The 20749-nt window shown below is 48.4% G+C and overlaps 1 protein-coding gene across 1 annotated transcript; it reads right to left on the reverse strand.

Annotated features, from left to right (window-relative positions):
- Positions 1–341: 341 nt before the first annotated feature.
- SHPK (sedoheptulokinase) lies at positions 342–20685 on the reverse strand. Its single transcript, XM_082370704.1, has 7 exons — positions 20118–20685; positions 16580–16721; positions 10928–11111; positions 10234–10386; positions 8809–8984; positions 4829–5029; positions 342–2815 (listed from the first exon to the last, which is right to left on the reverse strand). Exons 1-7 carry the CDS (start codon positions 20412–20414, stop codon positions 2403–2405), a joined length of 1566 nt encoding a protein of 521 aa, XP_082226830.1. The 5' UTR covers positions 20415–20685; the 3' UTR covers positions 342–2402.
- Between the last annotated feature and the right edge of the window lie 64 nt (positions 20686–20749).

Genomic DNA, 20749 nt, shown 5'->3' on the forward strand with positions numbered 1-20749 from the left:
TTCTAGTCCATTGCAGGTACTCAAAAAACGCTAACTTTTGTTAGTAGCAATGGACTGAAACTTTCCAAGGTTTAGTTTTTCGATGTCACTTGCATGAAGAATGAATTGCTCCTCCTTCTGGGCATGTGGGTAAATCTGTTATAGCGTTTATTTCATTCCCTAGTGATGGGAATTCAACAATACATCACCGTGCCTGATAGAACACCCATCTCCTAGTAGATGCTTCATAAATATGATTCACCTGGGTCTATGCTGGGACTTCTCAGGCAGTGTCTACCATGGCTGTAGCGGTCAGGATGAACTAAGTTATCCTGTGGTAACAAACAGCTCCCAAATCTCAGTAGCATCAAACATCAAAGGTTTATTTCTCGGCCACACTATGAGTCACTCACTGTTTGGTGAGGGCTCTACACCACATTGCCCTCATGTGGGACCCAGGGCAGCAGAGCCTCCTCTCTGGGACACCCCAGGTCACTTACAGCAAAGGGAACAGAGTGTGGCAAATCTCACATTGGCTCCAAAGGACTTCTGCCTGGAAGTGACAAACTTCTGTTGACGTTTTACTGGCCAAAGCAAATCAGGAGGGAAAGTGCCAGCCTACCATGTGCTTAAGATCAGGATATTGGCAAACAGACCTAATGACCCAGTTCCTCATCTGAGGATCAGGATGGTAACTCCTGAGAGTGAGAGCAGAAGCAACGAGTGGTTTATGACTTCAGGCTGGAGAAATGAGGCCCTGGCAGCTGTACTCAAACCCCTGCAGAGGCTCCAGGCCAAGTGCAATAGAAATGACAACAGGACTACCAGCTGGCAAGCTTGGACTGTGTGAGGCTTAGCCCTCAGAGGTAGAGTGGACACGCGGAAAGGGGACAGAGAGTTATGGTGCTTTGCAGGATACCTATCCAGCTCCTAATTTACATTTAGACTCCACCCACAGCATCCTGGGAATGCAAGACAGGCTGCCTCCCTGACGTCGGAGGGCCAGCTCCTCCTGATGGACAGGGCTCTCTGCTATCCTTTGGCCCATCCCGAGGTGACTTCTCTCTCAAAATGATGGTGTCAACTCATTCTGGCCGAGAGAACAATTACATGATGTTCCTGAGTGATCTGCAGCTGCTTGTCCCAGCAGAACCATGGGGCAGGCAGGGCTTCTGCAAGGACAACCTACAAATGATCCCCAGAGCTATGTCCAACCTCCCAAACCCAGCTCCGCGGCAGTGCCAGATTTATAGTCTTCCCAACGCAGAGAGGTGTGTTTTACTAAAGGGACAAGGCTCTGGAGGAATGAACTTTAGTATCTGAAATTCAATCAGCACAGCCAGGCAGATTAAGAGTTTCAGACAATCACATAAAGTGGCATTTACAAAGAGACATGACTGCTTCCCAAACTCACAGTCGCCCAGGTGCCTCAGAGTCAGGCACCTGGGATCACCCTTGGGAGTGTGGAAGTAGACACAGCGATGGTGGCCCTCTCCTGGAAGCCATTCCATGGTCATCCTACCAACCACGGGAAGGTTTAAGATGCTCTGGGATCCCTGCAGAGATGCCGACTCAAGTGGGATGTTTCTGCGAGCCAGGCACACATGGCGGGCCAGCAAGGCCCACACCAAGAGAAAGAAGAGCTGGGGCATTTGGGACAAGGGATTCTCTCTGCTTTCTCTCTAACAGGAGCATGTGCAGCTGCATCCCTTCCCTTGGAAGGCTTCCCAGGGATGCACAGGGGCAAAAACACACGGCTGCACAGACACACTCTTGGAAAAGAGTCTTGCTGGTGTCTGGTCAGACTCTTGGGAACAACATGCCTGAACGGTGGCGTTATGCAGCATCTGTCCCCTTGGTTGGTCATGCCATCCACGTTTTCTTCTCTGTTCTGTGCCTTCAAGCCAGCTGTGTTGTGAGGAACCATGGCAGCACCAAGCAGGCTCTCCTTGGAGGGGAGGTACATGGCAAGAAGGCCAGCACAGATACCTGCATCTTCATCTCAGCCAGCCTGCATCACTGTCCTTGGGTCGCCTCCTGCCCCAGCTAGCCGGCTGTGGCCAGAGAAGAACGAGATTGGGAAAGGGGCCTCAGGGTCACGTGGTACAATCCAGTAGGGAAGACTCTTCCAACAGTACATGTGACCCATCTTTCCCTTTCTCTCTCTCTCTCCCACATTTACATTTGCAACCAGCTCTCAGGTGAGTCTCTTTCAGAAGGCACTGATTTGGGATCTGGTTGATGACTCCTGGCTGCATTATTAGAGTGTGCCCTGAAGACTGGTCCTTGGTCAAAATGATGTCCTGAGAACAAGCATTGCTTAAAACTGCCCACAGAGCTGTCCAGGAAAAGCATGATCCCAAGATAAGGAGGGGAACGTTAATTAGATCAACTTTGCAACAGTCCTTTGGCCAATGAGTGTGCTAATACTCCTGCTGGTTAAGGTTTCTCTGGAGCATAACCAGAGCGGCCCCTACAGCTGCGTCTACATCCTGCCCATAGGACACTGGGAAAGGGAAAGCCCTCTGCACCTCCTGCTTCAGCACCTCGTTCCTGGATAGCGCACTCCCACTGCCGATCACCCGCTCCACGCCCCACTCTTGGAGCTGCTGAAAAGGAAGCATTGAGTGCAGGTTCTGAACGATGCCTCTGCACAGGGCCCGGGTCACGTGCCCCAGGGAGAGGTCAGAGGAGGAGATGCTGGTCACTGAAGCCAGCTGGTCTGGCAGGTGCCTCTCGCCCAGCACTGTTGGAGTGATGGTTAGGCAGGTGTCTCTCTGCTGTGCAGCAGCCTGGATCATGCGTGAGTACACAGTGGATTCTTCAACCTCCAGGCCTGCCGGGAACAGAGAAGGCCTGTGTGAGTTCGTGCACCCCCTCGCTGCAGGCTATAGAGTTCCCAGGGGGCAAGGATAGGTTGACTTGCTGCCTCTCCTCACTGTGGCTGGCTGCTTCCCAGCTCAGGACTCAGATATTCTGGCTAGCTGTGTTCTGCTCCAGACCCCAGCCAGCTTTCTCACCGCAGACCCCAGCCCAACCTTCAGGGAGAGATCTCGTAAGCACTGCTGTGGGTCCTAACCATCCCGCAGCTGTGGGACTCTTGGTCCTAAGTGGACCAAATGCATACACTGATCAATAAGTATCATCACACCTGTTATTAGTGTCACAGGCATCCCAGGACCACAGTGGTGATCACAGCCCAGCCTGCCCCTCGGCAGAGGTTACGAACAACCAGTGTAGACCAGAGCTCAGAGTTGAATATGCATGTGAATCACTCAGGGATCTTATTAAAACACAGTTTCTGATTCAGTGTGCCTGGGGTGGGGCCTGAGATGCTGCATTTGTCATCAGCTCCCAGAGGAAGCCAGTTCAGCTGGCCTGAGGACCACGCTTTTTGAGTAGAAGGTTCTAGATCAGTGCTTACCAACACTTGAGAGCATCAGAATCACCTGAGGAACTTTTATAAAATGCCGTGCTCAGGCCCCACTCCTCTTCCCCAAGCCAAATAATCAGCTTTTCTAGGGGTGAAACTAGGACATCAACATTGTTTTTAAAACTCCACGAGTATTTCCAATGTATGGCCAAAAGTCCCCACGGAGTCTCAACATCAGCACATTTAACTTATACAAACTCAACTATACACCCTCAGGAATGAGAAAGAAAAAAATATATTTTTTTTCAATCAAATGAAACAATGTAGACATTCCATAGGAGGTTAAGTTATATAAACTGCTAGCCTTCAAAGTACCCTCTGTTTCATCAAAATAAGAACCATGAAAATGCAAAAGACTTTTCTTTTTGAAAAGCTTAGAGAAAAATTAAGTGTTACCTACTCTTTCAGGGGTGAGCAAAACAGTCACTTCTGTTTAAAGAGAAACACCAGCCAACTCAGTAAACAGGTGACAGACTCGACCCAGTTAAAGCAGTAGCTGAGTAAAGGGCTTGCCTGAAGGCTCTGATGACTGGTTCTGCATCTTTAAAACCTTTCTTGATGCAAGGCAAAACAAGATCAAAGTTCTGTTCTTTAAGTGGAGCATCCCTGAGGGATTCCCAGCCAAGGGGGCAGAACTTACCCGCAATCCTGACACCCCCAGCCAGCCTGGAAGGACCGACGTGGGTCAGCAACACCTGTCTGCACGACCAGTATGAACTTCCCAGATGCTCCCCGTGGCCTGTGCCCCACCTGGTTATTCTGTTGGATGTTTCCTGGAATGACCTGATTTTGAGCTCCTACAAGTGACCCATGCATCTGATGAGCATGATTTCCCTGTTTCTAGACAGCTGGCCAGAAATTTCATTTCTACCATAAGTACTTAGAAAGGGAACCTCTCCTGGAAGAAAGAGGTTACATTTTTCTCTGTTAATACAGAGCAGAGGAAGGCCTGATCAATTCCACCCTGAAGAGAGCAGGAAGATATCAGAGTTTCCAGGGACCCTTCCAAGAAAGGAGGAGAGGTGCTACTTGCCAGGAATAAGTGCTACCAGTCTTTTCACTCATTCATGTTTGATCATTTTATTCCCCGCTGTCTGCAGCCATCAGAAGGCAAACCTCAAATGCAAGGTTACTGACAGAGAAAGTAATAGCGGGGCCAGGGAGAGCCAGGAGACTATTAGGATACTCCACAGTCAAGGTTAGGGGAGAAGGTGCGCCTCAAAAAAGAGAGTAGGTGATGGCAGCTCAGAAGATGAAAGAAGGCTACAAGCTCAGATCCCTAAGGACAGAGGGAATGTGCTAGAATCTGGCTGGCTCTGAGACAAGAATCTAGAAACTTACAGCACATTCAGCACCAGGACACTGCCATGTAGAAAGGACAAGCAGAGAACACACCACTGTGTGGGCCACCCTTACCTAGATCCGCCATCCACTGGACCAGCATGTGGACGAACATGGCCAGCACGTTGCCCCCATTGAGTGATGCTGCCACCGCCAGGTAGGTCCTGTCAAAGTACGGGAAGTAGGCGACTGGAGCTGCAGGGTCTGGAGTCTGCGCTGGCTGGAATCCTGAAGGCATGGAGGCTACCAGCTGCACCGAGGTGCTGATGTTGAGAACTGGATGGGGTCCAAAGAAAGCAGAGGTTAGGCCTGTTGGGCTAACTCAGAGGCCCCAAGTCACAACAGGGTCGGGGGAGAGTGTGCCACAAATTCCTGGATACTCCTCCTTTCAGGAGGCAGAGCCTAATTCTCCTCCCCTGAGTGTGGGCTGGACTCAGTGACTGGCTTCTAATGAAGAGAGTAAAGCAGAAGTGACAGTGTGTGACTCTGGAGACCAGGTCATAAAAGGGCACTGCAGCTTCCGTCTTGATCACTTGCTCCGGGGGAGGCAGGCACCACGTCGTGAGCAGCCCTATGGAGAGGCCCACTGGATGGTTGCTGGCATAACTGACCCCATCTTGGGCCCGTACGGTCCCCCCTGTCCTTCCGCTGACCCTACCCAGGACTGTACTAGCTGGTGAATCACTTCTCTGTCGTCAAGGGCTTTGTAGTTAGTAGATATTGTTTAACAACGGTCAGGGCCAGGTGGCCTCTATGCTCTGTTAGTTCCCAAACTATGCTGACTTTTGCTGATGTATTCCCAGAGCCCATGAGACTAGTTACCCATTCAATCATCTTAACTTAGGAGTGCATGTCCTGTTTCCAGGCACCCACCCTCACATCCTTGGTTAACTATAAAACTGTCCCAAAGGCCCCTTGGTGGTGCAGAATGCAGCTGCCAATGCTTCCAGATCATTGTCTGTCTGATCCCACTCTGTAAGTTACCCTAAAATAAACTGACCCGTTGATTATATGGAGCTACCTGCCTCATTTTTCAGTCTCAAGATGCATTCTCAGTTCGGTGGGTACTTTTCATTCCCTCCGTCCTCCAACACCTACAAGGAGCTGAGGCCTCCTGCCAAGAGCCACATGAGTGAGCTGAGAAGTGGATCCTCCAGCCCAGTCAAGGCTTCGGATGACTGCAGTCCCAGCTGCAGACTGACAGACTGACAGTGTGATTGCAATCTCACAAGGGACCGTGAGCCAGACCATCCAGCCACGCCTAGACTCCTGACTCTCAGAAACTGTGTGAGATCATAAGTGTTTGCTGTTTTAGGCTACTAAGTATTGAAGTGATTTGTTACACAGCAATAAGCTACTATTCACAGAGAGTCAGACCTCAGCCCAAGTGTTTTATTCTTTGGGAGGTTTCATTCATTTTTGGTGGGTACCACCTCCTTCTCATTTCCAAGGTGTGCTTCTCAACCTCCCTCCACCAGCAGGGGGGATGCTCCCAGACCTAGAACAGAGGGGATGATTTTTCTCCTCTAGATGGAGGCCAGAGCCTACAGACTGTCCCAGGAGTCTCTCCTCCATTTCTCACGAGATCTGGCCAGAAAGCCTGTTCCTCTCAGTCTGTTGGGGCTAAACTAACTGAGGTCAGCATCCAACTATCCTACCTACTGGGAGGCAGAGGCAAGGAGAGTGAAAACAAGTCTCAGAAAGTCAATAACCTTGACTTCCTGCCACATCAAGCCTTTCACCATGACGATAAACCAGAAGCATCATGCCCTCCACCTATCCCCTCGGGGGGAAGGGTCAATGAAGGGGGCCGACCAGCCTTGCCCATGGACACCGCACAGCTGAGCACAAGCCAGCAGCCCCAGTCTAGAACCAGAGACTACAACCAGCTCAGTGAAGACGGAGCCTAAATCTTAGCTTCTTCCCATTTGACCAGCCCCTCACTCACCATCTAGAAAGGACATTTATATCCAGGCACATGACAGTTCTCTGTGGAGGGAACAGCCTAAGATTTGAAGACTACCAGGTAGGCGGAAAGAGCCAGGCTCTTTACAGGCACCATCCCAGTGCATCACGACAACTGCCCCATGAGAAAGGCATCATCCCCCTCATTTTGGATGATGACAAGGGCTCAGGGAGAAAATTCAGGAGAAAAAGTCGGGTTTTTTGACCTTAAAAAAGTTTATCACATATTTGCGCAAACAAAAGTGGCAGAATCTGGATATATGTATATGTATAACAGATTCACTTTGTTATACACCTGAAACTAACACAACATTGTAAATCAACTATACTCCAATAAAAATTTTTTTTAAAGTGGCAGAATCTCACCTTTCCCTCTCACCTAATCTTGAATTAAGAGGAATTACTACCAAAAACAAAACAAAACAAAAAGTCACTTGAAATTTTATTTTTTAAGAATGTAATAAAATAGGAATAAACTACTGCTTCAGAGGATAGTGCTGGTTAGAGTTTTTAAACTCAGTGTTAAATTGTAATAGTTCTAACTGATGGAGGAAAAAAAGATGTGATGCCAAAGAAAATCCGAGTAAGATGAATGACTTCTCTGTTCCCCTTGATAACAAGGCGGGGCTCTCAAAGTGGGCCCACTCAGCCAGGCTGCCCTGAGGATCAAATGAAACACACAGCCTGCAATCACCCTGCTCGGGCAGGCAGACCCAAAGTCTACCCCAGCCCCAGGAGGGGCAAACGACAGCCCCCAGGCCATATCCAGCCTGCCATCTGTTTTTGTATGGCCCAGGAGCTAAGAAAGGCTTTTACATTTTTTTTTTTAATGATAGCTTTATTGAGATGTAATTCAAAAAATTCACCATAAAATGCACGCTTTTAAAGTGTACAGTTCTGTGCTTTTTAGTATATTCACAGAGTTGTACAAACATCACTGAGATCTAATTTTAGGACATTTTCACCACTCCAGAAAGAAATCCCATACTGGTTAGCAATCAACCCCATGTCCCAGCCCTAGACAACCATGAATCTGCTTTCTGTCTCTATGGATTTGCCTATTCTGGACATTTCACAGGAATGGAATAATACACTATGTGGCCTTTCACTTTCATTCACATGTTATAGCATTTTAGCTCTGTGGATACCCCGCATTTTTAAAATCCATTTATCAGTCGATGGGCATTTGGGTTGTTTCTACATTTTGGCTATTATGAATAAGGCTGCTAGGAACATTTGTGTACAAGTTTTTTGTGCAGACATGTGTTTTCAATTCTCTTGCGTGTACACATAGGAGTGGAATGGCTGGGTCCCATGGTAATTCCATGTTTAACTTTTGAAGAACCGCTAGTCTGTTTTCCAAAGGGACTGCACCATTTTACAATCCCAGTAGCATGTTCTTACCTTTTTAAAAGGTTGAAAAGAAATGAAAAGGAGAAGAATATTTCATGACACATGAAAATTTTATGAAATTCACATTTCAGCCTCTATAAGTAAAGTTTTATTGGAACACAGCTACACCTACTCACTTATGCATTGGCTGTGGCTGCTTTCCTGCCCCAACAGCTGTTAAGTAGTTATGATAGAAACAAAATGGCCCACAAAGCTTAAAATATTTACAATCTGGCCCTTTACAGGAAAACTTTGCCAGCCCCTGCCCTGGATTGCTGTCTCCCCTTCACTGTGACTCTCTTACATGGAATACAGGGAAGTCTGCGCTTCTACTCAGATCCGAGGAACTTTCATTGACAAACACACAATAACAAAAACCCTAATCTATTGAATAATAATCTATTTTCTTGGTCATGGAGACACATAGAAACCAGCCAACTAGAGAGAGTCATTTCCCTCACCTGCCTCTAGAGAAGAAAGGCACAGACTGTGGTCAGGACAGAAATTGCCCTGCTGAATTGTAAGTTCCCGGGGCAGGGGCTGCACCTGCAGGGATGATGGTGTTTTTCATGTTTGTAGAATAATGGTCAAGAGGACGCTGCGACTGCTGGCTATGTGTGCCCCTCAGACCCTGGCACAGAGCTGGGGCTTAGGAGGCCCCAGTAGAAGTCTGAGGAGAGAACCAAAGACAGACTTACCTGCGTCTGTCCTTTGGGCCATACAGGAATAGACAGAGGCCTGCAAATCCCCCAAGGCCACGCCCACCTGTGTCCCCTTTGGGATCTCAAACCAGGCCTGGGAAGTTCTGCCTGCCACGTTGCCAGGCTCGGTGACATCCGGGAGCAGGTGGACGGGAAAGCCTGCGTCCCTCAGTCTGCAAACCAAAAGTGGACAGCGTATCTACCTGGTGCTTGGTTTTCTGTTGTTTCCAGGAAACTCAGCAACGGAAAGCGCAATAGGATACACATTCAAGGAGAGAGGGCAGAATCCAGTGTTTTCACAGAGGGCCTCTTTGGCTTTTTTTAAACCATGAGGAAAAGCTTTGAGTTATTTAAAGAGTGAACCCTGGCTTTCAAGAGCTTGGGATGGGCCTTTTGGAGAAGAACGCAACCAGTTTGAGCAGAGGTGGTCAGAAAGGACTGGATAAGAAGCAGATTTCATCGGCACCCAGCCTCCTGCGTTTGAAGGGAGAGCAAACACTGTGCAAAGGGAGGAAGCTGGAGTTTTAGAGCAAAGTCACAGCTGGTTAGCACAGGCCAAACCAAAGTCAAGCCCATCAGTCTCCTGAATACCAAATGCATCCATCACTCGCGGTTAGTGAACACGGGGCTGCCAATTTTATAAAACATGCTGGAAAGTCCTTTACCTGAACTACCAGGTGCTTTTTGTTTTACTACAGAGCTCAGAATTTGGGCCCTGAAGGCAGTGAACTTATAGGGCACTGGACTTCTGGACCTGAAAAGGCAAATGATTGTTTAAAGGGAACTTAAAAGGCATCCCTTAAGCCTACTACCTCCATTTCTTAACCCTATTTTAAAATACATTAGGGTAGGGGAGAGAGATAGTTAGGGAATTTGGGATTGACAGGTACACACGGCTATATTTAAAATGGATAACCCACAAGGACCTACTGTATAGCACAGGGAACTCTGCTCAATATTATGTAACAACCTAAATGGGAAAAGAATTTGAAAAAGAATAGATACATGTATATGCATAACTGAATCACGTTGCTGTCCACCTGAAACTAACACAACATTGTTAATCAACTATATTCCAATATAAAATAAAAAGTTAAAAAAATAAAATAAAATAAAATACGTTAAAGAATGAAAGTTGTTCTTTGGAATCTACGGGCTGGCTCAGGGCACAGAAAGAACTGGGGAGCCCACCCTAGGTCTGGGCAACAGTGGAGGAGCAGGCAGCATGGCGTGGTGGGTGGCGCCCCTCCCCAAGAACGTCACTTACGGTCAGACCCACCCATGCCCAGGGACTGGAACAGGCTGGACGGTGTTGGAACCTGATTCTTGGCCCGTTATTCCCAGCTGGGAAAACCCCACTGAAGCTCCCGCTTTAGAGATTCTGCCCTTCAGCCTCAAGCCAGCCTGCGTGGTTATACTCACATCTCCAAGTTCCAGCTCTGGCTCCTGGTGTTGAAATATCCCCAGCTAGCGGCATTCTGGTCGGACATCAGGGGTCTTGTCAAGCCACACAGCATGGCAGCCACGTAGTCATGGGTAGTACCAGCTGCATCGTAGGACTTCAGGAACTCTGGGCTGTTTGTCATACCCCAAGCAATTCGACGTGGTTCAATATTGACTTGAAAGCATGTGCTGCACCTAACTGTGGGCAGTGTGGACTAGACATGGCAGAGCTGAGTAGCAGCCAGAACCCCACAGGCTGTGGATCCCCAGTAGCTGAACCTCCCAACCCCTCCAAGCCAAGCTGGCCAGAGTCAGCCCTAGGGGAGGGTGCTCACAGGAGGACACACCGTGCCTGGGAAAGCAGGACATCAGCCGTTCTCAGCAGCCCTGATCCCACCGTGAACCCATCATGTGATCCTTGGCAAGTCCCTTGCCCTCTCGGGTCTCTTCTTTCCCCCTCTAGGTGAGAGTCAGATAACCAATAAGAGCCCTCTGCAAAATGAAGCAGTGGTAGACCAAGTCTAAGTCTTGTGACTATACCCTGTGCTGGGCCGCATTCACTGAGGGACAATCCAGCACGTGGAGTGATGCTGACCAGCTAGAGGTACAGCTCCCTAGCCACTCTCGTTCCCCTGCAAATCCATCACCCAATTCAAAGAACAGGTGTCCGTACCTATTCTTCAAAAGCCAGAAGATGGTTGCACAGCCAAACCCCGTGGCCACACTGAGATGAGACTCTGGCCGGGGCAGAGAAGCCAGGAACTTGCTGCCACACCGGCCATCCTGCCACGTTACCAGGTGGCTCACGGCTCTGGGCTCGAACACAGGGTCAGCCCCTGCCTTTGTCCATTCACAGCCTGGAACGAAGGAGATGACCAAAAATGGAGAAAAGAGCAACAGACCGGCACCAGCATGTCCTTGAGACTACTCTGCTAATGAGGTTATAGGACAGACTTTATCACCCATGACAACGCTTCACTCACACCCAGGGGGTCTGGCCAGTACCCAGAAGAGCAGGGAGTGGATGGACCTAGAGATTGTCATCCTGAGTGAAGTAAGGCAGACAGAGAAAGGCAAGTGATATCATATGATATCACTTATATGTGGAATCTAAAAAAAAAAAAAAAAAAAAGAGGTACAAATGAACTTATTTACAAAACAGAAATAGAGTCACAGATGTAGAAAACAAACTGATGGTTACCAGGGGGGAATGGGGTAGGGGAGAGATAAACTGGGAGATTGGGATTGAGATATACACAATGCTATGTATAAAATAGATAATTAATAAGGACCTAACTAATAAGGACCTGGCGGTCCAGTGGTTAGGACTCAGTGCTTTCACTGCTGAGGGTCCAGTTCAATCCCTGGTCAGGGAAGTAAGATTCCACAGGCCCCAAGGCGCGGCCTTAAAAAAAAAAAGAAAGAAAGAAAGGAAAGAAAGGACCTACTGTATAGCACAGGGGACTCTACTCAATCCCTCTGTAATGACCTATATGGGAAAAGCATCTAAAAAAGACTGGATATATGTATATGTATAACTGATTCACTTTGCTGTACAGCAGAAACTAACACATTGTAAATCAACTATACGCCAATAAAAATCATTTTAAAAAAAAAAGAAGAAGAGCAGGGAAGCGGTCACAGATATATGCACCTGAAGCTTACTAAGTTTCACCCAGGAAGGGGGAGTAAGCTGGGGATGGGATGGTCCACCCTCACAACTACGTTTCTGCCTAAAGCTGGGATTCTTATCTCAGCCCTAAAGCTGGACATCTGCGGCTTTTTTTTCAACCCTTTTATCTGCTTCCAAAACTCTTTTGACCCTTTTTCTTCTTTTTACTTTTAGGACTATCATCTTTATTTTGTTTGTGTTATAAAATAAATACGGAGTTCTTACTATGTACCAGGTATTGTTCAAAGCACTTTAAAAATATTAATTTTTTTAATCTACATATTAGCCTTACAACATAGGTGTGATATTTATCCCCATTTTCACATAAGACATATGAAGCTCAGAGAAGCTTTAAAAATCTTGTCAAAGATCACATAGCTACCAAGTGGTAGAGGCAGGATTCAAGTCCAGACAGTCTGTTCCAGAATCTGGCCTGATGGATGTTCTTTCTCTCATTTTCTTCTTCTTTTTTGGCAAATAATAATAATAATAATAATTTAAAAAATTTTTAATTATACAAATGATAAGTGAATGCATTCTCAATATAAAATGTTCAATTATTACAGGTAAAGCAAAAGGCCTGTTTGACCATCCCCATCAGAGTCCCAGCCCCCTTCCTGTCACTGTTAGCGCTCGTAGAGTTTTTTTGCTTTTCTTTATTTTTTGGCTGCGCAGCATGTGGGATCTTAGTTCCCTGACCAGGGATCGAACCTGCACCTCCTGCACTGGAAGCGCGGAGTCTTAACCACTGGGCCGCCAGGGAAGTCTCGTTGTTGGGTTTTCATACTCACACAGCATACTCTCTTTGGTTTGGTTGATTTGGGCTGGGTTTTATTCTATTTTGGTTTTGTCTGTTTTTTAAAAACAAACAGTACTCTACTGTATGTATTTTTCTAGTGGTTGTTTTTATGATCCAGCAACATGTCCTGGAATTCTTTCCACGTTAGAACATGTGAACGCACCTGATTCTTTTCAACTACTGCATACCATTCTACAGCGTGGGGTACCAACATTTATTTAACCACTCCCCCATGGGTAAACGTCACAGTTTTCACTACAATAAACAAGGATGTCATGAGTGACCATGATTATGCCTCGTTTGCATATACATGTTAAAGTCCTTTTCCTGAACAGATTTTAAGTAGTAGGGCCACTGAGTCATAGTAACTCTTATTTTTACAGTGTATAATTTAAAAGCTTTATCCTCACCCCCCGCAATTAGCAAATGGGTTTCATAGTAGTTCAGTTGGAAGTTTTCTTCCTGTAGTTGCTATAACTCTCTTATTTTTAACACCCTGCCAAACTGCCCTCCGGAACGGCCAAGCTAATATATACTACCAGGAGTGGTATTTTAAAAAACCAGTTTTCCACCCCCTTTGCCAACTCTTGACATTCTCAAACTGCTTTTTTACAATCCAGTGGGTGGAAAATGATTTCTCGTTGTTGTTTTCATCTGCATTTTCCTAATTCCTAATGACACTGAGCATCTTTTCATATGCTTATTAGCTATTTGTATTTCCTCTTCTAGGAATTGCCTGTTGGTTTCCTCTGCCCATTTTTCCACAGGGCCATTGGTCCTTTCTTTGTTATTTGTTCTTTATATTCACCCATATTCGTCCTTTGTCTACTATATAGTAGTGAATAATTTCTCCCTGTCTGCTGCTGGCCTTTTAGCTTGATTTTATGATCCCCACTTCTCTCCTGCTATTACTGAGCCTGAAAATGGAATGTGGAAACTGGTGTAACCACAGGCCTCTCAGAGGACACTAGTCACTCCCTCTCTTCTCCTCCAGTTGGCGCCCTTGTGGAAGCACTTAGCTCTCCGCTCAGGTTACTGGTGCCTGTCTGTGTTGATTGCCTTGAGCGAGCCCTGGAAGACGAGGGCTGCATCCCGTTTCTATGTCTCCCGCGGGGCCCAGCACAGAGCCTCATATATTGTAGGTCCCGAAACCAAACTGAATTACAGCCGCTATTAAAAGCAGAACGACTTGATCTCAAATATGATTTCACTCACTCTGCTAAGCAGGTATCATCGTCAAACAGTGGCTCTCCTCCTTCCCAGAAACAGAAACCAAAACAAGAAGGCATGCAGGTGGGCTCCATGAAATATTAAGCAGCTCTCTCCACCGATGTGGGCGATGGTTTGCGTGGTCGTTACAGAGTCCAGGAGACGGGCAGAAAGGAAGGCGTGTGACCAGAGCACAATCATTAGATCTCTGCTGTCCTCTTTGGGAAGGGTTTTAGTATTAAAAGGACGTTTATTCTCGTTAATGCAAAATTAAGGAGTTTAAAAACTTTTACAACCTAGACTCCCCCTGAGAGGTCAGCTCTAACACCAGAACTGGCCTCTGGCTCCTGCTAGTAATTGGAGCCGAGCAGCTCCCGTGGTCCCAGCTGGCCTGACGACAGGCAGACAAAGGGAAAGGAGGAGGGGGAGAGCCTGGGTGGGCTTCTGCAGTCACCCAGGCCCCCCCTGGGGACTGATCAAAGGATGCACCACCAGACCCCTGTCAAGCCACCGAGAGGCAAGTCACCACTCACTTGGCCCAGGGGAATCAGAATCACTGATTCTCTAGGCAGAGGAGGGGTGAATCCAATGTCCAACCTCCTTAACTACAGCCTCCACCCCGCAAAGTAGCCATCCATACTATGCTTAAAACACCTGCAGTAAAAAGTTGATAGTTTTGAACCTGGGTGATGGGTATGTGTCAGTTCATAAGGCTGTTCTCCCTATTTTTATGTCTATGTCGAACTTTCTATAATTAAAAAAAAATTTTTTTTTAACACTTGCCATAACAGGAGCTCACAACTTCCTACAAGAGCCTAATCCTTCCTTGGACATTCTGTTGGGAAATTCCTCCCTTCATTGAGCTAGTGTGTCCTCCTGTGACTCTGGTCCTCCCGGGAGACTTTCAAAGTTCAGTGTCTGAAGTCAGACAGACTTGAGTTCAAAAGCTGGAGTCACGGGACTTCCTTGGTGGCGCAGTGGTTAAGAATCTGCCTGCCAATGCAGGGGACACGGGTTCAAGCCCTGCTCTGGGAAGATCCCACATGCTGCGGAGTAACTAAGCCCGCGAGCCACAACTACTGAGCCTGCGTGCTGCAACTACTGGAGCCCGTGCTCCGCAACAAGAGAAGTCCCTGCTCGCCGCAACCAGAGAAAGCCCACACGCAGCAACAAAGACCCAACGCAGCCAAAAATAAAAATTAATTAATTAATTAAAAAAGAGAAAAGCTGGAGTTGCTACTTACTGCCACATGACCCTGAGCATATTATTTTATCCTCTCTGAACCTCCGGGTCTCATGGGAGAGTAATGTAACCTACGTCATAAGGGTGTTGGGAAAATTCAATGAGATCACACAGGTAACATACTTAGCTCAGCACCTGGCATGCAAAGTGCTCACTGCTGTTTTGCTGGCTTAATACTCCTCCTAGAGGCTAAACAGAACAGGCCACCCACCTCTGCACTGTGGCAGACCTCCTGAAAGAAGACGACCAACTAAATGATGCTTAGCACCTGTGCCCATGAAAAGGATGTGCCCTGGAATTGAAAAATCACAAATATCTGTGATTATGTTAAACAACAAAAACTATGCCTAAATTCAGAAGAGTTTCCTCTGCGTCTTGGAATCTACAGCTACACTAATCTCTTGGTTGTTGGCACTGATGCTCCAAGACACTGGCACAAAGAAAGAGAAGGCTGTGGAAAATCCACTCCACTGAATCCAACAGAGAATCAGAGAGAACTCACTCTTCTCCCTCTCCCTGTTCATGAATAATGTGTGAGTGGACAGTTCACTTCATTACATCCTTTGAACAGGACAGGATGTACACAAAATGCAAGAGGCAGCAGAATAACCTGACCCTTCACAGAGAGCCCTTGGCAGCCCTTTTCTGGTTCCAGGTGAGGCAGGAGATAGATGGGCCCCAGGCTGAGCAGCTGGAGTCTGTCCCCTGCCGACAGATACTCCAAGATGAAGGTAATAGCGGAGCGAAGAAGAGTTGAGGGCTGCCCAGATAAAAGATAAAGAGACCACGTATTCCTCATTCTCGAGATCAAGGAGCCCTTCCCAACTACACATGCACAGAAAGGCTCCTCGGGGGTCAAAAAGGGAAGGGGTGCCACTCCATAGTAGGTGACGTCAACCTACCCATAGGCCTCTTTGCTAGAATCCATCTCGGCTAAGAGATGTGCACACACACAGAGGAGGACCCTGAGATAAACCAAATACGGACTGAGAGCCAGGCAAAGCAAGATGATTGGCCAAGGGAAACTCAAAAGAAATGCCCCATATAAGTGATTCAAACTACCACGAGGGCGTGAGCCTCTGAGAGCCTCTGTCCCTCTGAGCCTGCCTGTGTGTCTATCCACACGTACCCTTTTTCCTCCTAATAAACACTTTACTTGTTTCACTACTTTCTGTCTCTTTGTGGAAATTCATTTCTACAAAGCCGATGGGCTAGAGCCTTATCACTGGCCGCTGGTCCCTGGTGGTCTAGTGGCTGGGATTCAGCACTCTCACTGCTACAGCCTGACTTCAGTCTCTGGCCAGGGGAACCAAAATCCTGCTTCAAGCCGCTGCAGGCCGAGGCCACCTGAGATCACAGGGTGACTGTTAACAGCACGTGATCACCCCCAAGCTCAGCATACCTTGGCCTGTTTTCCAGAACATGACTCCGTGCATCTGTCCTGACACTCCGATGCCACAGACCTTGCAGAGCTGCTGCCGGGGAAGGGCAGCAAGGCACTCGTGGAGGGCCTGGATGATTCTCCTCACATCCTGCTCCTGCCCCTGGAAACAGAACAGGATACGTTGGACAGAGGTACACACACAGGCAGGGGAAGGAGGGCAGAGGCGTCAGGGGCTTCCTGGGTGGTGGCTGCCCACCTAATTCCACCGAGGGCACTTCTAGGACCTGCTGAGGGGCCCCAGGGAGGGGATGTGGGCCTGAGGGTTCTCCACCGCCTCCAGTGGGGCCTGGAGTAGGAATGTGGTGGGCGAGGTCCCACTTCTCCCATTCACAGATGAGGCGCCACTGTGGGTTAAGTTCAGCCAATGGCCCGGGCTCTGCCTCCTTCTGTGGAAGAGTCTGAGCTGAGAAAAGCACTGCCCTGCCCTGCAGGTGCTTACTGTCCAGCAGGACAGGAAAACACGAGACCATGCTGCAAGGAGAAATAAGGCAAAGGTCTTTGGCAAGGCACATGGAGCACTGGGGTAGAAGAAGGATGGAACCCAGCAGGGAGGAAGCCAGCAGGATAGGTGTAGGCAAGAAAGGCTTCTCGGACTAAAGCACCTGAGGACCAGCCCTAGTGTTTGCTTCAGTTCATCCATCTGGCAAACATTTCCCGAATGCCCTGAGGGCTTGCATTTGTTCCGGGGGCAGTGCAGGCACCCCCCTCCTTGGAGTTAACCCTTCGTTTGTCAGCCTGCTGGCCTTGGGCTGTGGCAGTTCTTGGCTCCAAACAAACATGATGGAAGGAGTAGAAAGAAGAAAGGTGAGGAGGGGTAGGGTTGGGGAAGGAGAGGAGAGGGAGCACAGAGCATTTTGTTGAGGAGGCAACCCTACATCCTAACAAGACTCTTTATGCAGGAGAGACTACAGTAGAACTGAGCGGGCAGTAAAAGATGGGGCAGAGAGGAGATGCATGGCTATGCATGATCGATCCCCCAGGAGGGAAGAAATAAGACAGCGGGCAAAGGAAGAAGGAAGCAGGGAAGAGGCATTTGTTTACACCTGCCCTGTCCAACACGCCAGTCATCAGCTACACACAGCTAGTCTGAATTGAAATCTACAGACCAGATTTCAGATTTAGTACGAAAAAAAAGCACAATATCTCATAATCATAATTCTATATTGATTATTACATATGGAAATGATATGTTTGGATCCATTGGGTTAAAAAAATAAGCAATGAAAATTAATTTTACGGTTCCTTTTTACTGTTTTTTGATATGGCTACCAGGAAGTTGAAAATTACACGTGTGGCTCACATTTCCACTGGACAGTGCTGGTTTAAAGAGTTCCCACGTGCCATGAACCCAGATGGAACATGAATGCAGGACTGTTTAAAATGGACCTAGGGTGGGTGAGCTGTGTAGGTAAGGACAGTGGGGGAGTGAAACAGGCCAGAAGGGAGTGAAGACAAGGAGGCACTCAGTGTGTGGGGAGTTTTAGTGGTGAGTGTGATGGGGGAGCAATTCTTGGACAGACAATGGATACACCCACAGTGTCACAGGAAAGGCGCTGCCCCCATTCCTTGATTCAGAATATCAAGTGGTCTACATTCAGATCAAACGCTAGAAATTCAGATTTGAAAAAAGAATTTAGGAACTCGTTCAACCCTCCTCCCCCACACCCCTTTTTACAGATGGGGAAACTGAGGCTCAGAGAGGTAAAATTCATAACACAGAAAGGGTCACAGAGCTTCCCTCAAAAATCTTGATATTTTAAAGCTGCAAAGAGCTGAAAGTCTGACCTTCCACATAGCTGCCAAACTTGACTGTGGAGTACACAATGCTTCTAAAGAGTGAGAAATATGGACATGAGGAAAGAACAGAGCCACCAGGTGTTTCTATATATCAGTAGTGCTTACCCCAGGGGTGATTTTTGTCCCCTAGGGGGCATTTGGCAATATGGAGACATTTTTGGGTGTCTCAGCTGGGGAGGAGGGTTCTACTGGCATGCAGTGGGTTAGAGGCCAGGGATGTTGCTGAACATCCTACAACGCACAGGACGGCAGCCCACAACAAAGAATCATCCAACCTCCAAATATCAACAGTGCCAAGGTGAAGAAATCCTGCTATAGGGGAAATTACAACAAGGCTGTTGTCCCGGAGCACAACACACATGTGGAGGATGCAAGGGGGGCTATTACTGGCCTCCCCTAAACCCCTCCTTAGGCAGTGGTGGAGCACTGAGCGTGCCTGTAAACACAGAACACTGTGCTGGACACTGGGGCAAGTGGGGAAAGTAGTTTTCAAGAAGTGGCCCTATTTCAAGAGAAAAGGGCTCTGCCTAAAACCCACCCCTGTAATCCCAGCTCTGCTGCTTACCCCCACAGGGTCAGAGCTGACTTTGCCTCCACTTCATGCTCCATGAAGTGAGATAATCATTCTAAAATGTCCTGATGCCCCAACGAAACTAATTTTGAAAGGCTCTATGAAAATGAGAAGTGCTCCTGAAATCTTTATCCTCTGAAATGCTTCTGAGCAAGATGGACTCTGAACCCTAAAGGACTGAGTCCAGGTATGTGGCAAGAGCTTGTGAAAAACAAAGCTACTGGGAGTGGGGTTTGGTTCAGAAAATCGAGGTCTGTGGCTGGAAGGGGCCATAGAGGTCATCTATTTCAATTATAAGAACAAGCTGAGATCCGATCCAGGAAAAAAAAGTCATGAAGATACACAGAAAGTTCCTTGATATTAATTTCTATTATCAATGAACTGAACATAGAGCTACCTTTCTCAGGGAATTAATGGAATCCATCTCTGAGGATTGACATCCTTTCTGAACCCACAACTTGCAATTGAGCCCACTGTGGTGAAATTCTCCATTTCTATCTTGTAGCTTTCACAAAACACTAGTTTCGTGTAGAATTATCAATCTGACCTTTTTCTAACATTTTAATTGAGGTATCTCTCAATGTCTATCCGTCCTGACGTCTTTCTTCCAAGGCGTCTCAGCCCTTGGGGCCAGGGGACTTTTGCTGTCCAAGTGTTTGAGTTCCTCCACCCACAATCCACTCCTGCGGGATGAGAGAGGGGCAGGTTACGCTGGATTTTGCGTCTGATTTCTCAAGGAAAACCCAGACACCGCCCTAGGGAACAAGTTGAATCCTGAATTTGAGGACACCTGCAGATGTGAGGAGCAGAGAGCCGCAAGAATGAGAAGGCGGCCTGAGATCGCTCCATATGCAGGAGAGCAATTTCCTGCAGGTCAGGATACAGAAAGTGGAGGGCAGAGAGCACGGGGATATAGCGCCAAGGTCAAGGCTCCCAAAGAAGGCCAGAGAGTGGGGAGATCGGTGCCAGCAGGTGGGAAAGCTCCTAGGAGGAGATCTATCGGATCGAGGGAGTTGCAGCGGGCAGGCAGAGATCAGGCAGGCTGGAGCAGTCAGGGAGACTTCTTTGAGGAGGAAGAGGGTGTCTGGAGGCTCCTGGAGGCGGCGAGGCTCCAGGGCACTGCCTCACCTGGGGCCCCGCCGCCGCGCTCTGGGCCGCCGTCTCGGCCCGCGCAGGCCGGGCACAGCTCGCCAGTACCACGAACCCGGAAGGGTCGCCGCGCGCGGCCTCCACCAGGGCCGCCTTCACAGACGTGGTGCCCAGGTCGATGCCGAGAGTGACAGACCGTGCAGCCATGACAGCGATTGAGTCTGGGGCCGGGGCGCCCCTTCCAGCACACTTCACCCGGGACAGAGGCGCCGAGGCGGGGCCTCGCCTGCCAATCTTTCCAGCCACGCCCAACACGACGAATTCTCGTCTTCCCATTGGTTGAGGTAGGCCGAGTCCCGCGCACCTCGAGCGACGGCCCCCGGCTATAGGCGGAGCCGCGGTGGAAGGCGGAACCTACAGGCCCCGCCCCGCAGGGCAGGGTTTGCGATGTGGCCCGAGGCTTCGGCCTTGCTCACCAAAGTACCAATACCCCGAGTCTCGCTGAGGGATGCGAGAGCTTCTGTGACCCTAATAGTGACTTAACCCTCCCACATATCCGAGCCCCCATGCCTGCCAAGTTGCCTGAGACCCTCCGCTCCTCCCCAGCCCCAAACTGTCTTGCTGAGACGCGGGAAAACTACAGCTCCCAGGGTGCATCGCGCCGAGACCTG

The sequence above is a fragment of the Balaenoptera borealis genome (genome assembly GCF_965194805.1).
Source record: "Balaenoptera borealis genome assembly, chromosome: 20".
Lineage (NCBI taxonomy): Eukaryota > Metazoa > Chordata > Mammalia > Artiodactyla > Balaenopteridae > Balaenoptera > Balaenoptera borealis.